Source organism: Bactrocera dorsalis, chromosome 2, assembly GCF_023373825.1.
Source record: "Bactrocera dorsalis isolate Fly_Bdor chromosome 2, ASM2337382v1, whole genome shotgun sequence".
NCBI classification, from domain to species: Eukaryota; Metazoa; Arthropoda; class Insecta; order Diptera; family Tephritidae; genus Bactrocera; species Bactrocera dorsalis.
The window spans coordinates 10,089,923-10,116,671 of NC_064304.1; the positions used below are offsets into that span (position 1 = coordinate 10,089,923).

General features: G+C 37.3%; 1 protein-coding gene across 1 annotated transcript in view; it reads left to right on the forward strand.

The window, feature by feature from the left end:
* Positions 1-24,619, forward strand: part of LOC105223667 (microtubule-associated protein futsch) — a 116,290-nt gene extending 91,671 nt beyond the window's left edge. The window contains exons 3-11 of the mRNA XM_049447229.1: positions 7,412-7,450; positions 12,350-12,547; positions 12,643-12,897; positions 12,988-15,474; positions 15,592-15,708; positions 15,826-17,855; positions 17,976-21,893; positions 22,026-23,329; positions 23,443-24,619. Coding sequence (XP_049303186.1) covers positions 7,412-7,450; positions 12,350-12,547; positions 12,643-12,897; positions 12,988-15,474; positions 15,592-15,708; positions 15,826-17,855; positions 17,976-21,893; positions 22,026-23,329; positions 23,443-23,545 — 10,451 coding nt within the window. The 3' untranslated portion in view covers positions 23,546-24,619. The remainder of the gene's footprint in view (positions 1-7,411; positions 7,451-12,349; positions 12,548-12,642; positions 12,898-12,987; positions 15,475-15,591; positions 15,709-15,825; positions 17,856-17,975; positions 21,894-22,025; positions 23,330-23,442) is intronic.
* Positions 24,620-26,749: the final 2,130 nt, after the last annotated feature.

Below are 26,749 nucleotides of genomic sequence, written 5' to 3' on the forward strand. Positions count from 1 at the left end.
CACCCATTACTAATTGTGGCAACATTATGGCAAAAAAAAAATAAATAAATTCAACTGCGTGGCCGTTGTAGCAAAAAATGCAGGCGACTTTACGCTCCATTTGATTAACTGCCACGCGCACAGCAGCAAACACGGCAACAACAGCAAAAACAAGAAAACCAACAACAACCGCAACACCAGCCGCCAGCAACTAGCTCATAATGAAGCGGCAATAAACAACAATGAAATTGGCCACAGTCGCGTTGTTGTTGCTACTGCTCGTTTGACGACTCGCTTGGCGCTGTGCACTCAAGCGTTGACAAATGACCGATTCAATGCTGTGCGACAGCAACAACAAGCTAAACACAAATAACAAACAAAAACGGCACACTGTGTTGCCGCATTGCAGCACTCAGCGGTTTGCGTGTGTGTGGGTTTGTGACTCGCTGCTAGTTGGCAATGACATTGGCATTGACGCTTGATGGCGACAATGTGCACCGCTAACGGTAATTTGTTGGCGTATAATACGCTTCATTTGCTGCTGGTGTTGCACTCACGCTCACATTGGCGGTAAGTCAATGCTGCATGACGCGCGCGGAAGCAAAACCAACAACAATAATATTAATAGTAATGAAGTGAGCCAAAGCAGCTGCTGGCGCCAATTTGTTGCTGTGCAATTAATCAGCATGCTGCGTTGTTGTTTTTCGTTCAGCTCTATTTTATCACTGGAAGTCTCAACCAAGTTAAACAACTGATGTTACTTAAAGGTGGAGGAATTAATGAAGGAAATTTTCGAAATATGATGAAGCTTAGAGTTGAAAGATGAGAAAAATTAAAATGTATTTATTGTTGTTGTAATATTGACATTCTGAACACTTCGTCTTCCTTGCTGGATCATAAATCGAGTTAGTTACGTATATATTAATTGCCTCTGTGGCGCATTTCGACTGCTGTTGGTTCATATTTGGAGATTGGATTAAGTGTTCATAGAGCTAACTGTAAAAAAAAGTTGGAATGATTCTTCTTTTTCTTTACTGGCGTAGACACCGTTTGGAGATTCCAAATGAAGCCAGATCCTTCTCCACTTGGTCTTTTCAATGGAGTGGAGATCTTTCTCCTCGGTTAGGTTTATGAAAAAAATCATAGGAGACGTTTTTGTAGAGCTTTCAATTTCCTACAAAATCCAAGCGGGAAAGGAGATATTTTTTTAAGTAGTTGGAAGCAGGATTTGAAGTTTTCTATTTGATAATAAGAAAAAAATAGAAAACTGTAAGGCCGAGTACCTTCCCGGTACAACTAAGAGCTCATACTTGGAGACTTTTTTTGAGAACTGTCTGAGAACTTATTTTTTAGAGTACCAAGAGGGAAAAATGCTTCTTTATTTTACCCGTCCTAATGTATATCGAAGATATATTGAAGATAAAAATATTTGAAAATATTCTTTGAAAATTTGAAGTTGATCCGGCAAATATTTTCAGAGATGTGAGCTTATTTGTAAAAATATTGTATCCTACTGTAACCAGCTCCCAAAACTTTAAACATGTTGTTTTGAAACTCGGTTTTCCGAGTCGATGGCCGTTTTCTCTGAGACGCTTAAACCGTTCGAGTTAAAACTTTTAGATACATAATGATCGAAAGAGTAAAATTTTTGTTAATAATTTCGTTTTCTAAGGCACTTAAAAGTATAGCTGTTTTGCCAAACACGATTTTTTTAGGAGCTGCCATTTTTTGTCAAAAATCTTAGTTCTTATTTGTATCCCGATCTTTACCTGTTTTCATTTAAAGTAATAATTTTTTTTTGGTATTTAGATTTACTATTATTTTAAGCCGAGAAATATTTCTCACCCCAGACATGACTTTTCGGAGGCCATTCTGGATATCGGCAACGGCATGGAGTGAATCCAAATATTTTCAGAATAAATTACGGAATATTAAACTATGTATATTAAATTCTGTATATTAACATTTTCTTTATATATTTATCAAATAAAATGTCTCATCAAAAAAAGTTGAAGAAAAATGTGTTTTTCCGACTTAATAATGAATATTACTGTGAGTAAAGCAACAATTTTTTTTTTCTAGCACAATATTAAGGTCAAAATTATATATTTTGTGCTTATACAAATTTTTTAAAAATACTTTTGCAACATAAAGAGTATTTTCACTTACTAAATTATAACATAAATTATTTTAAGAACAGCATATAGTTATATGGAATACACGGTACTGATTCTGTACTATATATCGCAAATAAAAAAATGAGATTACTACTGAGAACGCATATTATTTCAACGCAAATATATTAACATATTAAAGTTAAATATATGTATTACAAATGCCATGCAACTTATGCTGGGAATGAGGCAAGTTGCAGTGCAACGCTTCAAATATATATAAATTTCCACTTTAACTTCACTTTAACCAGTTACATATTAATGGGCGTGTAAGTTTACATCGCAACATACAAACAAAAGTCAAGTTGATATCAACGCTGCCACACCGCTGCCACCACATTTTGCCCGATGATGCGCCGCTGATGGCATGATGATGGGTTTTATTGCATGCTACTGCACAACTCCACCTACTGTTCTTGACTACGCTGTGCTATGCTTCTTTTACTTTTGCTTATTATAATTGCTATTATCTGCAATGTTAGAGTTATTTGTTGTTGCTGTTGCTGTAAGCACCGCTGACGGCTGCATTGTGGTGGTTATGGCTCACGCTTGGATGCGTTGGGAAGCCACTGCTGGTCGGAGGTATTGTTTCTAAAGCAGCAGTTAAGCGGCTAGTGGCGGTTGGAGTCGCGCTGCAGCCGACTTGGCGGAAGATGGCTGCGGTAGACACAACTGACTGGCAAATTACAAGTATGCCCGAAAGTCATAGACGTACAAGTTGCTGGCAAGAATGGATTCATGTGAATATAAATATACATATATAAATGTGTATTTGTATGCATACATACATATATGCGCGTGTGTTTATGTGTGTGCATCGTTGCTTTACCAACCAAAGTTAATAGCGCTGCACTCTGCCACAAATCATTGTGGGGTGGCTCAAAGGCAACTTGCCTCATATTTTGTATGCATTTTTCTCATTTTCCTTGATTTTTGTTTCGCGCTTGTTTGTGCCGAGATCTGCCTGCCACACATACATACATATATGCATTTATGCGAATTATTTATTTACTCAGAATTAATTTTGTGTGTGCATGCCACGGCATCGTCGTTGCATGTCAAGTTACTTTGTTGCTGTTGCTTTGCTGCTGCCGCTTGAACTTTCGCCAAGAATCTTCTGTATAAATACATATTATAAATTTTAATGGCATCAAATTAAGATGTAGTGCAATCATATTCGCATTCGTGCGCTCCATCTATTGTTTATATGCATGTTGCATGAGTGTGTGTGTGCATGCGACAGGTAATTCAACCATGGCAGCCGCTTGTGTTGACAGCAACAGCAAATATTTCGCCTGAATTTCGTTTGTCTGCCATCAGCGTGGCGCAATTCAATGTGTTGCTTGCTATTATTGTTATTGTTGTATGCAGCTTTGGTGTATCATTATTTCGAGCGTGCATAGCGCGCATCTCATGTCGACTGCATATGGATTCTTGGTCTTCTTTGAGTTCCCAGCCTGATTATCTTTCGTTTGGTTGCGGCGCATCACTTTTAGTGTGTAGTGTATGCCAAGCGGCGCCTTCCGTTTTCCGCGAAACTTTCCGTAAATAGTGCGGCATAATGGAGGGTTGCTACTACTAAGGGTAATTTATATGCACTTGAAGCTTTTAAGGCTTTAAATTTGAAATTTTCGAAAATTTTAATTGAAAATAAAAATTAGGAAAAAAAGAATAATAATCCCTAACAGCGAATAGAAAAAACAAATAAAAATTTTAATTCGAAATAACGCTTTGAAAATTCCAAAAAAAATTCAAAAACCGAAATGAAAAACAAGAAATCCCGTCAATCTTATTTCTAGAGAAAATTAAAATAAAAAAACGCTTTTGAAAATACTACTTTTTTATGCGTTTGTGTTTGAAAAACAAAAAAAATGTTCCCTAACAACTTTTTTGAAAATATTTTTTTTTTTAATTTTTATTGCCAATCATTTGAATTTTTAATTTTTAACTAAATATTTTTTAATTACCCTCAAACTCTTCACATCAGCATAAAAGTTTAGCGGCTTGTTGGTTTTTTGTTGTTGTAAACATATTAAATATATAAAAATTCAATTTAATCCAATGTTTTAAGTAACAGCTTGATATTTCACATTACTATTTATGTCTGTGTGTCTATATGTATTCAATGCCTTTTGACTCATAAGAAATAATAACAACAAATTACTCGCAACTCCGTTTTTGTAATTGCACTTGCTCTTGTTCTTTCCAATATGTTATCAGTGCTACTTATATTTTTCAATTATTTGTGCTGTTATATACTTTGTTGTTGTTGTTTGTTTGGCTGTTGCAAATTTTTACTCTCGTCTACTCTATTTCATGCAATTATTGCTGCCACAGTTTTATGCCTTCTGCCATGTATATATTTGTATCTGTATAAAGATGTACATATACCATTTATATATGTATATAGTATATGTGTGTATGTGCATTTCTGATGCCTGACAGTCTCTTCATTGCAATTTTTACCATAAGATACGATCTTTATACTTGTTATTGGTCGGCGTGGCAAGTTCTCTACCAAGAATTCATATGCGGAATAAATTACATACAAACACACACACACACGTATAATAATAAATATATATGTCTGTATATTTAAAAATATATTGGTCTAAGCACTTATAAACCATCCTCTCATGCCATCAGCAGTCAGTCGAGGCTAACAGTCAACTCATATCTGCTATGTACAGGCTCTGCTAACAAACGCTGTTAGTTTAGTTGCTGCAATTTCAATATATGCTTATTACATATTTTATTTAACACTTTTTGCATTATTTTTAGCATAAAATTTCCTTCACATCTTGTCTCTTTCAAGCAACTTCTGCGCTTCTTTTTTTTACCACATACACTTACAAATCTTTATATGCACAAGTGTGCCCGCTTCTGCTCGTCGGTGTAGTTTCAGACAATTTACTATGCTATAATATATAATTTTATCGGACATATATAAGCCAATGCATGCATAATGCAATTTTCGTTGCACAGCTTGCAAATCGTTTGATCTGTATGAAGTGACTTAATGTGCGTGGCCAGTCAGTGAGCTGTTTCCTGTGCATACAAAATTATGTGGTTAAGTGCAGCATACACAAATGCATGCAAATATAAAAACACACACACATGTATAGTTATGTGTGAAAATATATTTATATATTTAATAGCCTCACATTTCAAGTCAAACAAGTCAGTTGGTTATTGGGTCTTCTATTAGCGCAAAGTTGAACACAGCGCAATTTATATATGTAGGTTAGGAAGAGTATCATCAGTTATTTGGACATTTGTAAAAGAAAAAAACATAATATCAAATATATGCTAGTTGGCTAGTGAAATGGGAAATATTTTTCAATGCAGAAAAATAGCTTTGATTTTTAATTTTAGATTTTTTTATTTTTAAATAAAAAATTTTATTTTTAAATAAAAAAATATTGGCCTACTCAGTCATTTCTTAAAAAAAAAAAAAGGAGAAAACTTTACAGAAATAACAACAAACATTGTTGACGCTTGAAAAATTGTGACCATCCGGCTATCAAAAGCAAAAAATGAAAGACTTAAGCCACGAACCTACTTCAAACTGGCTGTCGCAGAAGCTGTTAGCCGCCATTGGCACCTTAAACGTACATATTACGTGTATTTTATGTGCAAGCATATTCTCTAAATGTCCGTCTACGCCACGCTCAGCAGCTTGTTTAATGTTCTGTGCGAAAATTTTCTGACACTCTCTGCGAGCTTCTTAAAATATTACAAAATATCAATGAAAAATGTGAAAATAATTAAAGTAAATTAAATATAATATGATAAAATTATTAATAACTTCAAACGGCACTTCAACAACGTGTCTCTAAATTACAACAATGCTTTCTTCCTGCAGCAAACAAGCAACCGGCGAATAAGTTGTTGCAAGCCATAGCAGCTTGACACAATCTGTCAGCGCATAACAATTTGTTAGCGGCAATCTTACATGCATGTGTTGCCAAACAACAACGAGGCAGCCAGACACACTCACTCACACACACACACACACAAATTGGTGTGGCTGCTGTGGCGCGCATTCAAATTGTCGGCCTTTGCATTGTTGCAAGTTCACATTCTACAAGTTCATTATGCACACACACACACATGCATAGCCTTGATGCGCGCTGCTGCATGTAACGATTAACTGCGCTACAATAACAACAAGCCGACATTATTTGATGAAGTGAAGTAACATTTGCTGTTGAAATTTGTTGCATTCTTTTTACACAGCAGTGTTGTTGTTGGCACTTTTGTTGCAAAAACGAAAGAAAAATAAATAAAAATAAGAAACTTCGTGTTTGTTGTTGTTTGTGAATCGCGTCTGCAACTGCTTGCCACTTTTGCCGCTGCATTGTAATTGTTTTTGCTTTTGTTGTAGCATGTTGCAGTTATTACGTGATAATGACATGTTGCCAAAGTTAACTGGATTGCTGTGCGGCTAGTCACTTGCCATTCTGTTGTTGTTATTTAGCTCTTATGCGCTATGTGTATGTGTAATATGTGTGTGTGTACGTAAAATATGTGTGCGTGTGTGTATTTGCAATGTGTCTTTGTGTGTGTTTCTGCACATTTTTTCGTATCTTTATTGCCATTTTTTTTATTTGTAGCGTCAACTTTCCGCAATTTTACAGTTTTCTTTGCCAATCTCATTCGCATTGTCTGCGTTGTTTATTCGTGTGCCATTGTTGTGTTTGCTGTTAGTGTTGTAAATGTAACACACTTGCATTTTTATGGCATATTTAGGGAAATGGAAAACAGTTTTAAGTGCATGGCAGTAACTTTGTAAGGTATTAAAAAAAAAATATGAAAAAATATACATATGTATTAACTATAACTTTTGTCAAAAGAAAGATTATAAAAATAAACAACTTACAAAATATTAAAAAAAAACTTTATATTCAAAGAAGTGTAAAAAAAAAACAATTTATAAAAAATATAAAAATAATTATAACAAAAAAAAAAAAAAAATATAAAAAATAAAAAAAAAAATATATAAAAATAAAAAAATAAAGTTTGTTTTATGAATTTATAACGTTTTATAACATTTTTTTAAAGAATTTTTTTGTGGTTTTAAATTTATAAAAAAAAATTAAATAAAATTAAAAATTATTTTTAAGAAAAAAAAATTATTAAAAAAACCGAGGTATTATTTATTTATTTCTAATTAATAAATAATTCGAAAAAAATCGATTAACTTTTCCTTTTTTAATTCTTACTAATCAATGTTTTCTTGTTTCTTATTCTTTCAGCTCCCCTACAAGATGCAACTGAAATTCAACAATACACAGGTAATTAAGTTTAAATAAATAACGAAATAATTTAATGACACCACTCGTGGCAATAAGAATTAATATTCAAAAACTCACAAATAAACTCTAAATATTTACCATAATATGGAAAACATTTTACCAATGTCTCATAAATTCATATAAAATAAGGTCTTAACCAAGTTTAAAACCATAATTTAGCTAAGATCTCTACCAAAATATAAATATTCAAAGATTATGTAATTTCCAGGAAATATAGTTAATTTTCACATAGCAGAAACGATACCACCAACTTTTGCTCTCCTCGTTAGTAGTTTTCGTGTTTTTAAGCACTTTGAATACCGATCGCTTTATTTCAACTGACTTTTACTGAAAATCAAGATTAAACTCTTTGATCAACTTTAAGTGCTATACACCTGGGCTTATTTGAAAGGTTTTGAAGCATATAGTTGGTTCTGTGTATGAACACCGCGAAGTAGTCTTTCAAACTTTGATTTCAAACCTCTCAAACTAAATCAGCGATTGCTTTGAAATATTAAATTCGCTTAATAACTTGGAACTACCATCTTTTATTACGAGCTATTTGGCAGTTCAAAGCATTGTTAGAGAAAAATTCGCGGCAGCAAATTTCAAAACTGGTTCAAAAAAGCTACAACTCTCAAGTATTGAACAAGCTTTGACCGAGTTACCCACATTTAATATTAGAAATAGGAAAAGGGTAATGTTATCTGCAGCGAAGCTATAATACTCTTCACAGCTGCATTTCCTATGGAATATCTTTCTCTTGACTTTGATTGGTCAGTTTTTATGGCAGATACAAGTCAAATCTGAGTCAAATTTCGTAAAGATATCTCGTCAAATGACAATGTTTTCCTTATAAGGACATGATTTTGATCGGTCACTTTGGTCATCTTATAGTGAACAAGTTGGCATGTATTATACTGAAGTTAAAGGATAGGTTATACTTGCAATAATTTCACCAAACAATTTTTAAAAAGCTATTTTAGAACTAGAAAAGACTCGTAGGCTAAAACTGGATACGCAATAATCCCACGCCAAGCAATTTCTGGTTGGGCCTTCACACTTTTTCCAGCAAACGGTCCTGAACTCAATATGCATCTACGCCTAGCTCGTATTTTTTTATATACTGCATTTAAACCATGTTCATAATAGTTTCTAATGATAATTTGAAACATATGTACTAAACGCTTAGTTAATAACAAATGATGATTGCCACTTATAAATACATTAAACGCCTCTAAACATACATTAACAGCTCATTTCGCGATTTAAATTGCCACTTAGGAAATAAAGCACAAAGTCACAATTTAGTTGTTAAGTGGAAAAAGAAATTTATAAATAAGTAAAAAATATAAAAATAAATCAAAAATAAAAAAAAAAAATTAATTGAAAATAAAAAGAAATAAAAAAAAAATACTTGAAAGTTAAAAAAAAATTAAAATTAAAATAAATAAAAATAATTTAAATTAATAATTAAAAAAAATAATATAAAAAATATAAAAATAAATCAAAAATTAAAAAAAAATTAATTTAAAATAACTAAAAATAATTTAAATTAATAATTAAAAAAAAAAATAAAAATTAAAAAGATAATAAATTAAATTATTAAAAAAAAATAACATTAAAATGAAAAAGTACATAAAATATTAAAAAAAAAATTAGAATTTAATAAATTAAAATTAAAATCGTATAATAATAATAATATTAAAATAAAAAAAGTATAAAACTAAAAAAATAATAAATTTAATTTAAAAAAATTGGAATTAAAAAAATAATAATTGCTTAATTAAAATTAAAAGAATAAAAACATTAAAAAATATTACAAATAATTTGAATAAAAAATACAAAAAGCAAAAAATTAAGACAATTTAGTAGTTAAATGGAAAAAGAAATTAAAAAAAAATTATAATTTTAAATTATAACAAAAAAAATTTTAAAAAATATATATATAAATTTAAAAAACAAAATTAAGACAAAAATTAAAAATTAAGAAAAAAATTATAACTACATAATAATAAATAAATAAAGTAATTAATTAAAACTAAAAGAAATAGTAGGATTTAAATAAAGAAAATTATATAAAAAATTTAAAAAATAATAAATTAAATTAAAAAATATAAATTAAGAATTAAAAAAAATGAAAACAAAATTGAAAAAGAAAAATAAATAAAAAAAATAAAAAACTAAATAAAATATATACAAAAAATATAAAAAATAAACAGAAAAATTAAAAAAAAACAGAAACAAAATTTGTCAAAAATTATTTAGATAAGTAAAGTAAATACATTAACTGTCTAAATTGCTTATGACAGTCACACCTACCTTACCAAATCCAACAGCTAAAATCACAAAAATAATGACATTAGCTTGTCTGATCGCTATAACTTAGCACCGCACATACATATAAACATATGTACATATATAGAACTACATTATGACCTGGAAACGCCAAGCGCCAAACCATTTGACAGCTCAGTTCATTCAATCATTCAATTGCTCATAAGCGCATAGACGAGCTGAGAAAATCAACACACAATCACAACTTTTTACTGGTTGTCTGTTTAACACCGCCGCTTGTCTCCCGCCACCCGCACAAAACTCGTAAATTATGGTTTACTTTTATGGCATTTTATTGCAGCGCGCGCTATTCTATATTTATAGCTACGCTTTGTTTAATTTTTTATTCATTTGCCTTGCAAGATTTTGTTTTTTATTTGATACAAATCTGTTTAAACACGAGTTCGCCGCCGTCACCGTCGCCGCCACTTAAAGTGCCATTTAATGTTTGTTTGGTGTCAGTGAGTTATGACAATTCACTTTTGTTCATTATTTCACTGTTTCATTGTCTAATTGTTGACAAATGAAAATAAACTGTAAATTAGCATGCCCGCTCTCCTCTACTATTCGAGCTCACGTGCCTTCATAAATCATAAATTATTCTCACACAACTTATTTATTTGGCTGTTCACAAGTTTTGTTTACAGTAATGTGGATGTGTATGTTTATGTGTGTGTGCGGTTATTTACACTAATCAGCTGTTCGTTATTGTATGTAAATAGCGTTTTTTGTCTTTTTTGTTTGCTTTAACGCTAATGTGGTCGCGTGTTGTTGGACCAAATGGCTTATTAATTTATTACATTTGTAGTATTTGTTGTTGTTGCTGTATTAATGTAGCGCGCGTAGATAATTACAATTACATTATGTGTCAGATTAATTAAGTGTAGACAAGAAACATGAATTATTTGTGGCTGAAAGTGTAATAAATCTCAGTTATTTAATGAAGTTGTAATTATGAATACACATACAAACATGCACGCAAGCGACAGTTATAATAAATTATGGTGATTTTTAATTAAGTCGAATGAAATGAAAGTAATTCTAAAATTTTTTGAAGAAAAATTGCTTTTCAAAATTTTTTTAGACATCAAGCGATTCCCGAAAAGAAAAAAAGAAGAAAGGGAGAGAAATAGAGCAAGTTGTAGAGAGATAGAGGCATAGAGGTACAGAAACCCGCTGTAAGCAACAGAAACCCCATTCAATGGATTATCTGTTAAACTACTCAAGCACTCGTCCGTTTATATTAAGAAAATGAGTAGAGTGAGTGACTCCTACTCGGCGAATCGTGGCTTGAAATATTGACCAAAGCGACGGATAAAGGATACCTCACAAAAGTCTTCCCGCTGATCAACTATTTGGCACTATACCTGAACTCCTTTAAAGTTCGACATATCGTAAAATTCATGTTACGGTCCCGAATGTCCCCCTTTTTCGTGGAAATAAATTTGGTAAAAAAAGCTGTTTCTTAAATATTAAATAACCAGCTTATTTGAGAGTTCAGCAAAACTGTGGACTCCTATTCCTTATCCCTGCAAAAGAGGTAACAAAATCAAGGACAAAATGTAAATCAAGAACAAAATGTCAATTTGTCTTTTGGAAGGGTTCTATACAGTTAGAAGGTCGAAAAAATGTGTATTTTAAAACCAAAAAATTTTGAGAAAACTTTTATATTTATTGATCCAAAAATTTGTACACATAACATGGTATCTCTCAACTGTATTTTAAGACTTCTTCTTCTTCTTAATTGGCGTAGACACCGCTTACGCGATTATAGCCGAAGTTTTCATTGGGTGTTTTTTTTTTACGTGGCGGGTCCCAAACCTAGCGCACAACCCTATGTAGGGGATGTTTCGCCTTCTCACTTTAGCTCGCCTTAAAACGGATGTTCTTAGGCTACCCAGAGGATACTTGGCCAAAGACCGGAAGTCGTGAGCTGCTTGAGCCATATGTAAAAGAATCGTTTCTGGCCACTCCCAAGTGAATGGCGATCAGAGAACTTTCCTCACTTGCGTGAACTTCTACACATGACCCCATCCTTTTAAGACTTAGTATTAGTAAAACGGAACTACAGCTGATCTCTGGGAGCTCCGGTCAAAACAGACGTTTTGCGGTGACCACTATATCTCTGAACTAGATTTTCTGAAATTAAACAAAAATTAACAGATTTCGTTAAAGTAATGTTAAATCTTGTAATTAATCGAAAAAATAAGCAAAATAATTTTTTTTTTTACAAAAAGGCATTTTCTCAAAAAACAAAAAACCGACCGACCAATGGTCCCATACATTTGATATCAAATCGTCTATTTATGTATCCAGAGGCAATGAAACCCTCAAACAAATACCCAATAAGAATTTGGTCCTTACACGGCTATCTAAGGTTCTCACTATAGTATATACAAATGGATTTGCGGACAGTAAATGTGAGACTTTCTTGATTTTCTTTTCGTTTCCACTATTTTTGCACAACCTCTTTAATAATCTACATATGTAACCATATTGAATCAAACGTATCTCATTACAATCTATTTACCTCCAATTTCTCTCTTTTGTTCACATTTGCAGAAGGCTGTTATTACAATTACAATCACTACAATGAAGGCGATAGAATATTGACGAATGAACCCTGCCTGAATTGTACCTGCCATAATAAGATGCTCATGTGTTATCTGCGTGTCTGCCCGTTCACGAAGCCAATCGGTCACGATTGCATTGTGGAGAAGCGTGAGGATCAGTGCTGTCCGATTATCACATGTCCCGAGGGTAAGTTACCACGCTAATCATTGCAGCTCAATTCATTAGACGCTGCGTTACTTTTATACAAATCTCACATGCCATCTCTTCTACTCCACACACAGTACCAGTTGATATTGCGCATCATGCACCCGAACCAGGCACTGAACTCAGCATTCCCGAGAAATATGGCTGCAGCATCGACAGTAAATTCTACCCAGAGGGCGCACAAGTACCATCGAACCCAAATAAGCCTTGCGAGCTGTGTTACTGCATCAAGAATCGCACTTCGTGTTTAATGCAGGAATGTACGCTGCATATTGACGGTTGCACGCCCATCTACAATAAAGGTTCATGCTGTCCCGTGCGTTACAATTGCGGTAAGTTTGCCAGGGATTTTACAACCACTGCAATTTCGCTGCAGTCCCCATTAATTTGCAACTCTTTTTCGCCTCTTCTCATACACTTAGATCACGAGAATGACATTTTGGAATTGGAGGATCATTCTTCGACCACATCCACCACAACGACGGAACGTCCAACGCCTGGCTTCATACTCACAACCACCATGTCGCCCTCAGTCTCCACCGATTGTGTACACAATGGCGAAATTTACGCCGACGGCGCGTCCATTACTGGCAAGAGCGCCTGCGAACATTGCTACTGTATGCGCGGAGATATTGTTTGTGCCGTACAAGAGTGTGAGATGCCAATGTTGGCCAGCAATGGCAAGAGTTGTCATGCATTACCACCAGCCGAAGGTGAGTGCTGCCCAAGCAATTATGTCTGCGAAGATGACTCAGCCACAACCGAAGCCTTTGAGATCACTACTGTACCGTATGCTAAAGAAGAAGAAGCGGTTACTGCCAGCCCCGATAAGGACCTGCATGGCGCCATTCCAGCCGAGGATATTGAACTGCAACAACACATTGATGAAGATGAAGAAGAAAAGGTGTCCACCGATAAGCCCGAGGTCGAAGCCGAACAAGAAGTGGAAGGTAAACCTGTCGATCAAGTTACTACTTCAACTCCTGATGTGGCAGCAATTGGTGCCACCGAAGCAGCGGTAACAGCAGAATCTGAAGAAGCACAAAAGGAAGAAGGCATTGAGGATATTGAACGTGTTACCACCGTTAAATCTGAAGTTGCGACCGAAGCTGCTATTGAAGAGCAGAAGACGGAAGAGGAATCGACAAGTACTGAGGCTGCTGAACATGCATATGGAACAACACCTGGACCAGATGGCACCAAACGTATTGGCATTGATATTGATGAGCATGAAAAGGCTACTGCTGAGCCAGAAGCTGAGGAAGAGGTCACTACAATACCAAGTACTCATGTGGAACATAAGCCAACAGTTGAATTTGCCGACAGAATTGATACTGAAACAGGTAAACCGATTAGCGATGAGGCAGCAACAACTGTTCACCCAGCAATCGCTGAAATACCAACTACTGTGTCCACGCCAACGAAAGCTGATAAGGAATTCGTTGAAGATACAAGCGCTGAGACTGTCGAAAGTGAGGAATCAACAGAAACATCTGAAGAAGCTATTGCAGCACATGAGAAACCAACCACTACACAGCGGCCCGTTGTTGAGAAAGAAAGTTCTGAGGAATCCACAGAAGTTGCAGAAGAAGAAGTCACCACTAAACAACCAATCGTTGTTGTATCTGAAGAGGAGCCAGAGAAATCCACTACACAGCGGCCCGTTGTTGAGAAAGAAAGTTCTGAGGAATCCACAGAAGTTGCAGAAGAAGAAGTCACCACTAAACAACCAATTGTTGTTGTATCAGAAGAGGAGCCAGAGAAATCCACTACACAGCGGCCCGTTGTTGAGAAAGAAAGTGCTGAGGAATCCACAGAAGTTGCAGAACAAGAAGTCACCACTAAGCAACCAATTGTTGTGGTATCAGAAGAGGACGAAGAGAAACCCACAAGCACCGAAGTCAGTAAGGAGGGCAGCGAGGAATCAACTGAGTCTGCAGAAGCTGAGGTATCAACACAACAATCTACAGAAATCTCCAGTTCAGAAGAGGAAATACCCGATATGCAATTGCCAGCTGTTATACCAGGAGAGGGTGACTGTTTGGTCGGGCACAGAACTTACGAAAATAATACAATCATACCAACGGCGGACGAGTGTGATATATCTTGCAAATGTATTAGCAGCATTGTTGTTTGCCAGAAGGTTGAGTGCGATATCCCAGCAGATATTAGCCGGTGTGTTATCGATCAAGCAAGCTCTACCAAATGCTGTCCCGTATACGTCTGTGAACCACAAGAAACTGCAGCAACTACTGCGCCCATTTCACAAGATGAAGAACAGCCAACCGTTGCCCCTATCTCAGATATTCACATACCTGCTGCTCCTACTGAGCAGCCAATGTCTCATGTCAAGGAAGAAGAAGAACCAACTGTAGAAGGTACAGCTGCTCCAGAAATTGACGAATCCGCATCGATTACCGAAAGTGGAGAGGAAATCGAGGCAGCTACAGCTTCACCTATCGCACCTGCTACTGAAACTGAAGCACAGAAGACTACTGTCGCACCTATCATGGACGCTGGACACGGTGTTCCAGCTGTTGAGGAAGTTGAGAAGATTGCTGCTACGCCTGAACAAGAAGGTGTTCCATCTGTCGAAGAAGCCACAGCTACCATTGCTCCAGAAATCACTGAAATCGAAAAAACAACAGTTGCTCCTATTCTTGAGAATGTTACTACTGAACCTGAAGAAGAAGGTGTTCCAACCGTGGAAGAAGACAAATCCACTATTGATCACGAAATTCCTGAAATCACTGAAATTGAAAGGACTACAGTTGCTCCAACTGCTGAGGAAGGTGCTAAGGTTACTGCTGTACCTGAAGAAGAAGCAGTCTCAGACGTCGAAAAGGCAACAGTGTCACCAGTTTCTGAGGAGGTTGAGAAGCCAACATCTCGTCCAGCATTCGACGAAGGTGAAAAGGTTCCTACTGTACCCGAAGAAGAAGCAGTTTCAGACGTCGAAAAGGCAACAGTGTCCCCAGTTTCTGAGGAGGTCGAGAAGACAACATCTCGTCCAGCATTCGATGAAGGTGAAAAGGTTACTGCTGTACCTGAAGAAGAAGCAGTTTCAGACTTCGGAAAGGCAACAGTGTCCCCAGTTTCTGAGGAGGTCGAGAAGCCAACATCTCGTCCAGCATTCGATGAAGGTGAAAAGGTTACTGCTGTACCTGAAGAAGAAGCAGTTTCAGGCGTCGAAAAGACAACAGTGTCACCAGTTTCTGAGGAGGTCGAGAAACCAACATCTCGTCCAGCATTCGATGAAGGTGAAAAGGTTACTGCTGTACCTGAAGAAGAAGCAGTTTCAGACTTCGGAAAGGCAACAGTGTCCCCAGTTTCTGAGGAGGTCGAGAAGCCAACATCTCGTCCAGCATTCGATGAAGGTGAAAAGGTTACTGCTGTACCTGAAGAAGAAGCAGTTTCAGACGTCGAAAAGACAACAGTGTCACCAGTTTCTGAAGAGGTCGAGAAGCCAACATCTCGTCCAGCATTCGATGAAGGTGAAAAGGTTACTGCTGTACCTGAAGAAGAAGCAGTTTCAGACTTCGGAAAGGCAACAGTATCTCCAGTTTCTGAGGAGGTCGAGAAGCCAACATCTCGTCCAGCATTCGATGAAGGTGAAAAGGAAGAAGTTTCTGAACCGGTTACCGTCGGTGGGGACATTGAAAAGACTACAGCCGCCCCTGTTTCTGAAGGTCCTGAGAAGGTCACCTCTACCTCAGTGGAAGAAATACCAGAGAAGGTTACTTCGATTCCTACAACAGAAATTGAAGCAGCTACAGCTGCACCAATTGCTGAGGGACCAGCGAAACCAACAACAGCTCCTGGAATTGAAGACATTTCAGAGGAAACTACTGCAACATCCGCTGAAGAGGCAAGCGATGAGGTTACTTCTGCTCCTGGTATCGAAGGTATTGAAAAGGTTACCGTTGCTCCTATTTCTGGCGATGAAGGTAAGGAAGGTGTCACAACTGTTCCAGCAATCGAAGAAGTCGAGAAGACGACTAAAACTCCAGCCACTGGAGAGCCTGAGGAATCTATTAGCGAAGAAGCTGAAGAACCCACTGCTACTATTGTGGATGAAGAAAGCGATAAGGCTACTATTGCCCCTAGCGTTGAAGAAACTGAAAAGGTTACCACTGCACCTAGTATCGATGAGGAGGGACATTCTATTCCAGCTTCTGAAGAACCCGAAAAGACTATTGGTGGAGAAGCTGAGAAGCCCACTGCTATTCCTGTTGATGAAGAATTCGAGAAAGTCACTTCTGCTCCTGCTGTCGGTGGAATTGAAAAGACTACTTCAACCCCTGTATCTGGCGATGAAGAGAAAGAAGTTGAGCATATCACAATTCTTCCAGCAAGCGATGAAATCGAGAAGACAACTAGTGCTCCTGCCGCTGAAGAGCCCGAGAAACCCATTAGTGGAGAATTTGGGGAGGATGTTACTGGTCCAGTTGACGAGGAAGTCGAGAAAGTTACTCCCATTTCTATTGACGAAGAAATTGAAAAGATTACTTCCGCTCCTGCTGCCGAAGAAGAAGAAAAGGTGGAAATTAAAAAGACAACTACTGCTACTAGTCCAGAAGAAGGGGAAAGAACAACAGCATCTCCCGCTGTTGAAGATGTGGAGAGTAGTACTGATGCCCCTGCTGTTCCTACCTCCGAAGAAGAAAAGAAAGAAACTTCTGCTCCTGGAACTGAAGGTATAGAAAAGACAACATCCGCTCCTCTGGACGAAATCGAAGAAAAGGTTACTGCTGAACCTACTGCCAAGGAAGGTGAGAAGGTTAGTGCTACTCCAACTGTCGAAGAAATTGAGAAAACAACTGTTGCTGCCATCGCCGAAGAAACCGACAAAGCTACCGCTGCTCCAGTTGGTGAAGAACCTGAAGAGGTCACTTCTGCCCCTGTTATTGATGAAGTTGAAAAGGTTACCCAAGCTCCAGAAGAAGAAGAAGTTCCATCATTTACTGGTATTCCACGTCTTGACTTGGATATTGAAGGACAATCGGGTACTGCTGCTCCCACCAAGGATGCAGATGAAAAGGAAACTGAAAGTGTTACGGAGGCCGAAAAGGTCACTACTGCCCCTGAAATCGAAACATCTGACAAAGCTACTGCAGCTCCAGAAATTGAGGAAGTCGAAGGAAGTGGACAGGTTGAAGAAGGTGAAAAGGCCACTCTTGCTCCTGAAATCGAAGATGTTCACAAAGCTACTGCAGTTCCTGAAACTGAAGAGGCCGAGGGAAGTGGACCGATTACATCTGAAGGCGAAAGTATTGAGGAAGGAGAAAAGGTCACAGTTGCTCCTGGAATCGAAGGTGTTCACAAAATTACTGCAGCTCCTGAAATCGAAGAAGCCGAAGGAAGCGGACAGATTACACCTGAAGGAGAAACTCTTGAAGAAGGTGAACAGGTCACAGCTGCTCCTGGAGTCGAAGGTGTTCACAAAACTACTGCAGCTCCTGAAATCGAAGAAGCCGAAGGAAGCGGACAGATTACACCTGAAGGAGAAACTCTTGAAGAAGGTGAAAAAGTCACAGTTGCTCCTGGAATCGAAGGTGTTCACAAAACTACTGCAGCTCCTGAAATCGAAGAAGCCGAAGGAAGCGGACAGATTACACCTGAAGGAGAAACTCTTGAAGAAGGTGAAAAGGTCACAGCTGCTCCTGGAGTCGAAGGTGTTCACAAAACTACTGCAGCTCCTGAAATCGAAGAAGCCGAAGGAAGCGGACAGATTACACCTGAAGGAGAAACTCTTGAAGAAGGTGAAAAAGTCACAGTTGCTCCTGGAATCGAAGGTGTTCACAAAACTACTGCAGCTCCTGAAATTGAAGAAGCGGAGGGAAGCGGACAAATTGCACCTAAAGGAGATACTGTTGAAGGTGAAAAGGTTACTGCAGCTCCTGAAATTGAAGAAACTGAGGGAAGTGGACAAGTTACATCAGAAGGTGAAAGCGTTGAAGAAGGCGAAAAGGGCACTGCTGCTCCCGAAATCGATGAAGGTCTTAAAAAGATCAGTGAGGTGCAGGAAGGCGAAGATATTACATCTGCTCCAGTTTCAGAAGAGATTGAACATGTTACCGCAGGTCCTGGAGCACAGGAAGCTGAAGGTGTGGAGAAATCTACTCTTGCTCCTGAATTCGAAAGTGTTGACAAAATCACTGCTGCACCTACTTTGGAGGAGACTGAGAAATCAACAATTGCTCCCGCACAAGAAATCGAAGGAGCCGAAAAAACTACGCCCTCTCCTGACACCTCTTATTCTGAAGCCGCAGAGAAAACTACCCGTACACCAGAAATTGAAGATATTGATAGAGTCACTGAAAAGGCTTCAGTCGCACCTGAACACGAAGAAGGTGAAATTTTGGAGAAAACTACTCCGGTTCCTGTATTCGAAGGCGTGGATAAGGTTACTATTGTTCCTGGTATCGAAGAACTTGAAAAGAGTACCGTCGCTCCTGAAATCGCAAAGGATGAAGTTCCTGAAACTGAGGAAATCGACAATGTTACTGCCGCTCCTGGCACCGAAAAAGTTGAAAAGCCTAGTGATGTTGACCATGTTGAGGAAGGTGCTGAGAAGGTTACAATCGCTCCTGAAGTCGACGAAGCTGAAATATCTACTGCCGCGCCCACAATCGAATTTGACGAAGAAGCCGATAAAATCTCTGTTACTCCTAGTAGTGCGGTATCTGAAAAGGAAACCATTGCTCCTGTTGTTGGAGGTGATGAATTTTTGGAAAGTACTACTCTTGCTCCTGCCCTTGGCATCGAAGGAATTGAAAAGGTCACTGCAACTCCGATTCCAGAAGAACCCGAAAAGGAAGACATTGAAAGAACCACCGTCACTCCTCATGCTGAATCTGCAACTAAAGTCACGTCTGTTCCAACTGCTGAACAGCCTCAAGAAGTTACATCTGCTCCTGGAGCTCAAGATGTTGATCATGAAAAAGTCACATCCGCTCCTGCGGCCGATGAAGAATTCGAGAGGGCTACTGCTGCTCCTGGTGTGGACGCTGGAATTAGTTTTGATGACAGCAAGAAAGAAACGGATGAGATTCATAAAGCAGATAAATACACTACTATTGCTCCAACTGAGGACGAAAGCCAAGGTGTTACAATTGCTCCTCGCTTGGACTTGGATATCGAAGAAGCAACCGTTCAACCTATTGTACCATCTCAAGAAGACATAAATGTTACTCCTGCCCCAGCAGTAATAGCTGATTTAGAATCAGTAGAGGAAAGCGATACATCAGTAGAATCTGAAGAAGAGAGCACAACTGAACACAAGGTACAACATATTGGAGAATTCGTTACGGATCACATCTTGCATAGCACTACTGAAAGTGCTATTAAACCCATTGAACCATCCAAGGACGAGTTGGAAGCTTCTGGTGAAGAAGGTGAAAATATTGAGGATATAACCGTTGAACCCGCTTTGAAACCACAATTTGTGGGCGCAGACATGGTTGCAGTTACAGATAAGCCTACAGCCGAGGAAGAGACTACGAAACCTGAAATCAGCGAGGAATCTCAACCAGCGTTAGATGCGGCAGATAAGGAGAAACAACCTTCTCCAGCTGCTCCAGAAACCGAAGCTGAGGAAGCAACAGCAACATCGAAACCCGAAAAGGAAGAAGAGAAACCAACGTCAGCTAAACCACAAGACGTAGCCGATGAACAAGAATTCGCCACTGCTGTTCCGGAAATAGATACAGTTCAGAAAGAGCAACACACCACGGGCAAACCTTTGGTTGAGGTAGCCGAATCCGTAACTGAATCTGAAAAGGAAGAACAACCGGCCACAAGCAAACCTCATGTCGAATCTGAAGAAGAAGAACAACCTGCAACAGCTAAACCTGAAGTTGAGTTCGAAGAGGTAGAATCAGCGACAGCCAAACCTCAGGTCGAATCTGATGAAGAAGAACAACCTGCAACAGCTAAACCTGAAATCGAATCCGAAGAGAAGGAACAACCTGCTACAGCGGTTCCCGAACTTGAACCCGGAAAAGAGGAACAAACAGTGACAGCTAAGCCTGAAATTGAATCTGAGACCCACGCTTCCGCCATTCCTGTGACTGAGTCCGAAGAAGAAAAACAACCTGCAACACCTAAACCTGAAATCGAATCTGAAGAGGAGGAACAACCAGCGACAGCTAAGCCTGCAGTTGAATCTGAGATCACAGCAACAGCCGCTCCTGAAGTCGAATCCGAAGAAGAGAAACAACCTGCAACAGGTGCTCCTGAAATCGAATCCGAAGAGAAGGAACAATCAGCGACCGTCAAACCTCAGGTCGAATCTGATGAAGAAAATATCCCAGCAACAGCCGCTCCTGTGTCTGAATCTGAAGAAGAGAAACAACCTGCAACTGCTAAACCTGAAATTGAGTTCGAAGAGATAGAATCAGCGACAGCCAAACCTCAGGTCGAATCTGATGAAGGAAAGATTCCATCAACCGGTGCTCCTGAAATCGAATCTGAAGAAGAAAAACAACCTGCAACAGCCAAACCTGAAATTGAATCCGAGGAGGAGGAACAGCCAGCAACAGCTAAGCCTCAGGTCGAATCTGATGAAGAAAAGATTGCTGCAACAGCTGCTCCTGAAATCGAATCTGAAGAAGAAAAACAACCTGCAACTGCTAAACCTGAAATTGAGTCCGAAGAGATAGAATCAGCGACAGCCAAACCTCAGGTCGAATCTGATGAAGAAAAGATTCCAGCAACCGGTGCTCCTGAAATCGAATCTGATGAAGAAAAACAACCTGCAGCAGTTAAGCCTGAAATTGAATCTGAAGAGGAAGAACAGCCAGCAACAGTTAAGCCTGAAATTGGAGTATCAGTCGCTCCTGAAGTCGAATCTGACAAACCATCTGCTAAGCCTGAGACCGAATTTGAAGAAGAACAACCAGCAACAGCTAAGCCTGAAATTGAATCTGAGATCGCAGCGACAGCCGCTCCTGAAGTTGAATCAGAAGAAGAAAAACAACCTGCAACAGCTAAACCTGAAATTGAGTCTGAAGAGAAGGAACAGCCAGCGACAGCTAAGCCTCAGGTTGAATCCGATGAAGAAAAGATCCCAGTAACAGCCACTCCTGAAGCCGAATCAGAAGAAGAAAAACAACCGGCAACTGGTAAACCTGAGATCGAATCAGAAGAAGAAAAACAACCTGTAACAGCTAAACCTGAAATTGAGTCCGAAGAGATAGAATCAGCGACAGCCAAACCTCAGGTCGAATCTGATGAAGAAAAGATCCCAGCAACAGGTGCTCCTGAAATCGAATCTGAAGAAGAAAAACAACCTGCAACAGCTAAACCTGAAATTGAGTCTGAAGAGGTAGAATCAGCGACAGCCAAACCTCAGGTCGAATCTGAAGAAGAAAAGATCCCCGCAACAGGTGCTCCTGTAATCGAATCAGAAGAAGAAAAACAACCTGTAACAGCTAAACCTGAAATTGAGTCCGAAGAGAAAGAATCAGCGACAGCCAAACCTCAGGTCGAATCTGATGAAGAAAAGATTCCAGCAACCGGTGCTCCTGAAATCGAATCTGAAGAAGGAAAACAACCTGCAACTGCTAAACCTGAAATCGAATCCGAAGAAAAGGAACAACCAGCGTCAGCTAAGCCTGGATACCCAGCATCAGCCACTCCTGAAGTCGGTTTCGACGAAGAAAAACAACCTGCAACAGCTAAACCTGAAACTGAATCCGAAGAGGAGGAACAACCAGCAACAGCTAAACCTGAAATTGAATCCGAAGAGGAAGTACAATCAGCGACAGCTAAACCTCAGGTCGAATCTGAAGAAAAGATTCCTGCAACAGCCGCTCCTGAATCCGAACTCGAAAAAGAATCGGCGACGAGCAAACCGGAAGGTGAAATCGATGAGGACAAAGAAACTGCATCAGTACCACCTACGCCTGAAGCTGAATCGGAAACGGAGAAGCAGCCAACAGCAACCAAAACAGAAGCCGAGATTGCCGAAGAACAACAACAAACAGCAACTGTGCAACCTGTTGCCGAAACAGAAGGCGATAAACAACACACTCCTGAAGAAGCAGTGCCCGTCAGCTCCACTGAGAAGACAGAAACATCTGAAGAAGAAGCTGAAGTCAGTTCAGAAGAGAAACAAGGTGTCACAACTGTACATCCGCTATTCCCACATATTGTTACCACACTGCCAACGCCAGCTATCGACAGCAGAGTTGACATCGTCGCTAATGCAACTGCGCAACCCGAAATTCTTGCGGAAGCCACCACACCCACAAATCTCATCGCCAGTGATGTGCTCGTTACAACACAACCCACAATCACACACTATCCACCACCGGCGCCCGCCTACGGCCAATATCCATCCTACAACGATGAATATCCCGACGAAGACGAATCTGAGGTCTTCGGTCCCGGCACCTGTCGCTATGGCGGCAAACTTTACGTGTCCGCACAGCAAATACCACGCGACGATCCCTGCGATTTCTGTTTCTGCTTCCGCAGCGACATTATCTGCTTGCAACAATCTTGCCCGCCACCAATTGCCGGCTGTCACGAGGAACCGATCTCTGGTTTCTGTTGTCCACGATACGAATGTCCCGTGTCGATGGCAACCGTACTGAATATCACCACCAGTACGACAACGACAAGCACAACACTGCCGCCACACTTCCTGCACCACTCGTACGGCGGTGCGGTGCAACGTAACGGCTGTCTGATCAACGGCCGATCATACAAGGTTGGCGAGAAGATCGAATCGACGAGCGGTCCCTGCATCAATTGCACGTGAGTACTAAATTTCAACTATTTACATACTTTTCTATTGCTACTTGCCAAAGCGTGAAACTGATGTGATGACTTTTGTCAATTTCTTTTTGCTTTTTTTGAAATTACTGCAGTTGCGGCGGCGATGGAAAGATGAAATGTGATCCTCAGGCGTGCGTGCCCGAGCCCACGATGCAGCAAGTGATGGCTGTCGTGGCGACCGGCCGGAAGAGATGAAATAATCGCTAAGCATAAACGCTTACGCATACAACACAGCAGATAAGGAACACGCACATACACATACACACACACACTCAAACACAAACACAAAGCAAGACTAGTGAACTTAAATGAATCTGCAATCCCGGTGCCAAAACCACAATGAAACATTATGGAATTATGGAGACAAGAGACGAAGGAAACTATGCAAAACAAAAAAAGAAAAGAAACAAAAAAACAACAAAAATAAAAAACGAACGTTTTCGAGGCGTAAAATGAGTTGGGCACACATACCTACATACATATCTGCGTATGTGTTGTATATGTAGCTCCGTTATTTTTGCTTTGAACACACAAACCCTTATTATTATTATATTTCGTAGGTATATACTATATTTATATATAAATATTATTATTATTTTTTTTTTGTTTTTGTTTTTTTTTTCGAACTAGCATACGAGCAAACAACCAGTGATATTGTGCTGTATACCTAGTATAGGTGCAATTAACAATTTTGTAATTAAGGACGCACTTACTTAAGCGAAATTTTCGTTTGTAATTTGTAATTGTAAAAACAAACAACAACAAAAGCAAAGCAAACAAACGAACCTAACGTAATTTTATATTATAAAAAAAATATATAATAAATTTTAGTAATATTTGTAACGTGGTTCTTTGTGTGCGCACGATTGCAGCGGCACGACGTGCAAGCAAAGAAAATAACCGTTAGACATATGTAAAAAATAAATTCAAGAGACTCTCACTAAAAAAATATGTTAAAAGCGAAAACACCAACCCGCAAGCGGCGTGTGGCACGCATATTGTGGCTGCCACAAAGAATAACGTTATGAATTGTAAAAACTTTGCCATTAACTATATTTGTATTCGATATATACATATATTTAAACACTATGCTAGACATGCGCTAGCGCCTAATTGTAGACTATGATTTTTACTAATTTTTATATGCGACACTTGCAACGAACTTTTTTAATAAAAATATATATAAATTTTAATGTTGCTACTAGTCTTCTTAAATTGTACGAGCAACAACGAGAAAAAACGAAGCAATTAATTTTTAATTTTTTTCCTGAATTAATTTTTAAAATTTTAATTTTTGGTTTTCAAATTATTTTTTAAACTTTTTTCGAATAAATTAAAAAAAAAATTCTTAATTAATTTTCAAAATTATTAAAAAAAAAATTTCTTAATTAATTTTCAAAATTATTTTTTTAATTTTAATAATTAATTTAAAAATATTTTTTTTTTAATTTTAGTAATTAATTTAAAAATATATTTTTTTTTAATTTTAATAATTAATTTAAAAATTTTTTTTTTAATTTAAAACATTATTTTTTAATTTTAATAATAAATTTAATTTTTTTTTTAACTTAAATAATTAACTTAATTTTTTTTAAATAATTCCTTTATTTTTTCAAGTAATTTTTTAATTTTTAATTAATGAAATTGTTTTCGAATTATTTTTTTAATTATATTTAACGTTTTCAAAAAACACGCTTTCTGTTTCCTTAATACGTTGCTAAACGATTTTTAAAAATAATTTTTTTTCCTTAACGCATGGAATTGCTGAGTCATTTGATTTTATGCGCTCCTAGCTTAGTTCTACCCCTAACACATGCGCACAAATACTTTTAAGCATATAAAAAATAATAACTGTATATTGTAATAAGCTGAGACTAGCTGTCTAGCAAGCGTTTAAGGCGTGGCAGAGCGAGCTGAGCGCGTAGGCGTAAAATTTTGTCAGTGCACGAAGCAGAAAAACGTTTTGTAATAAAGTTAAAGCAACACATATGAATATATTATAGTCTAGTAAACACAAGTGAATATAAATATAAAAATAAAAAATAAATATAAAAATATAAAATAAAATTATGAATAAAAAAAATAAAAATATATTAAAATCGTATATATCACTAATGCTCGACTGATTGAAAATTTTTTAACCTTAATGTTAAACGCATAGTCTTTAATAGCAAACAATTAATAATAAACAAAATACGTACGAATGTAAGTTTATATATGTAACTATATGTAATTGCAACAACACAAACCACAATAGCAATGAAATTTTCTACACTAAATGCAACGAAACGTAAATGAAAGTAAATAAGTAAAACTATATACATACATACATACACGCTTAGGTATGTATTGCAACTATAAATAATTATAATTAATGATTAAAGCGCGTACGCACTTAGTATTAGCGAAAATAGTAACTTTTTAACGCAATTTTCAGTCACTTGAGCTTTAGCAGTGAAATTTCCACGGGCGACACGCACAATGTAGAGTCCACGAGATATTCACTTTTTTATTCACCTAGGTTAAAGCAGCAAAAAAATGTATTAAAAATATATATAGTATATTTATAAAAAAAGTAAAAGAATACGAATTATGCAATTAAAGTAAAAATAAAAATAAAAACACAGCGAATAGTTCATAGAAATAAAACTGCTTAGTTATATCTACAATTAAACGCATAAATCGTAGTATATGCAGATTAACGGAAAGTAATATACCAATAACTGAACTTACTACACAGGCAGACATATTATGCAACACTTGCGAACATAATAAATAATTGCAACACAACAACAGTACACAAATATTAATTAAAAAACAAACACTTAGATTTTATATAAAAAGTAAAACTAAAGTATAAGTAATTCAATATGCAATAACACGCACATACACCCATACATAGGCATTAGAAATTGTGTGCGCACAGCTCTTGGATTTCTCAAGCTAATTATACTTTAAATATGATCCTTTACAACAATTTGATTTTTCTTCCGTTTTTTATTTGCCAATATGTAAATGTAGCATAATCTGTACAATTCGCACTTGTCGGACAAGAATTGGGCTTAAATCAATATTAATATTATAAATAAACTATAATGAAATAATGAATATATTCGCGCGTGTAATCGCAATTGTAGATATTAAACTGAACAATTATTTCTATTATCAATTTTTTAATTTTTTTTTATAACTCAGTTTTAGCTATAACTTAATACGATATTATATATAAGTAAATATTATTATAATAATTTTTTATATTTTGTTCGAAATAAAAGACGATAATAAATTATTGTATGAAATGTAAAAGTATGTGTTTTCGTTTAGTAGAAAATATGAGTAAGGACGACTTCAATTTGGGTTTTATTTGTAAATTTGAGTTTATGTTTTCATCTTACAACA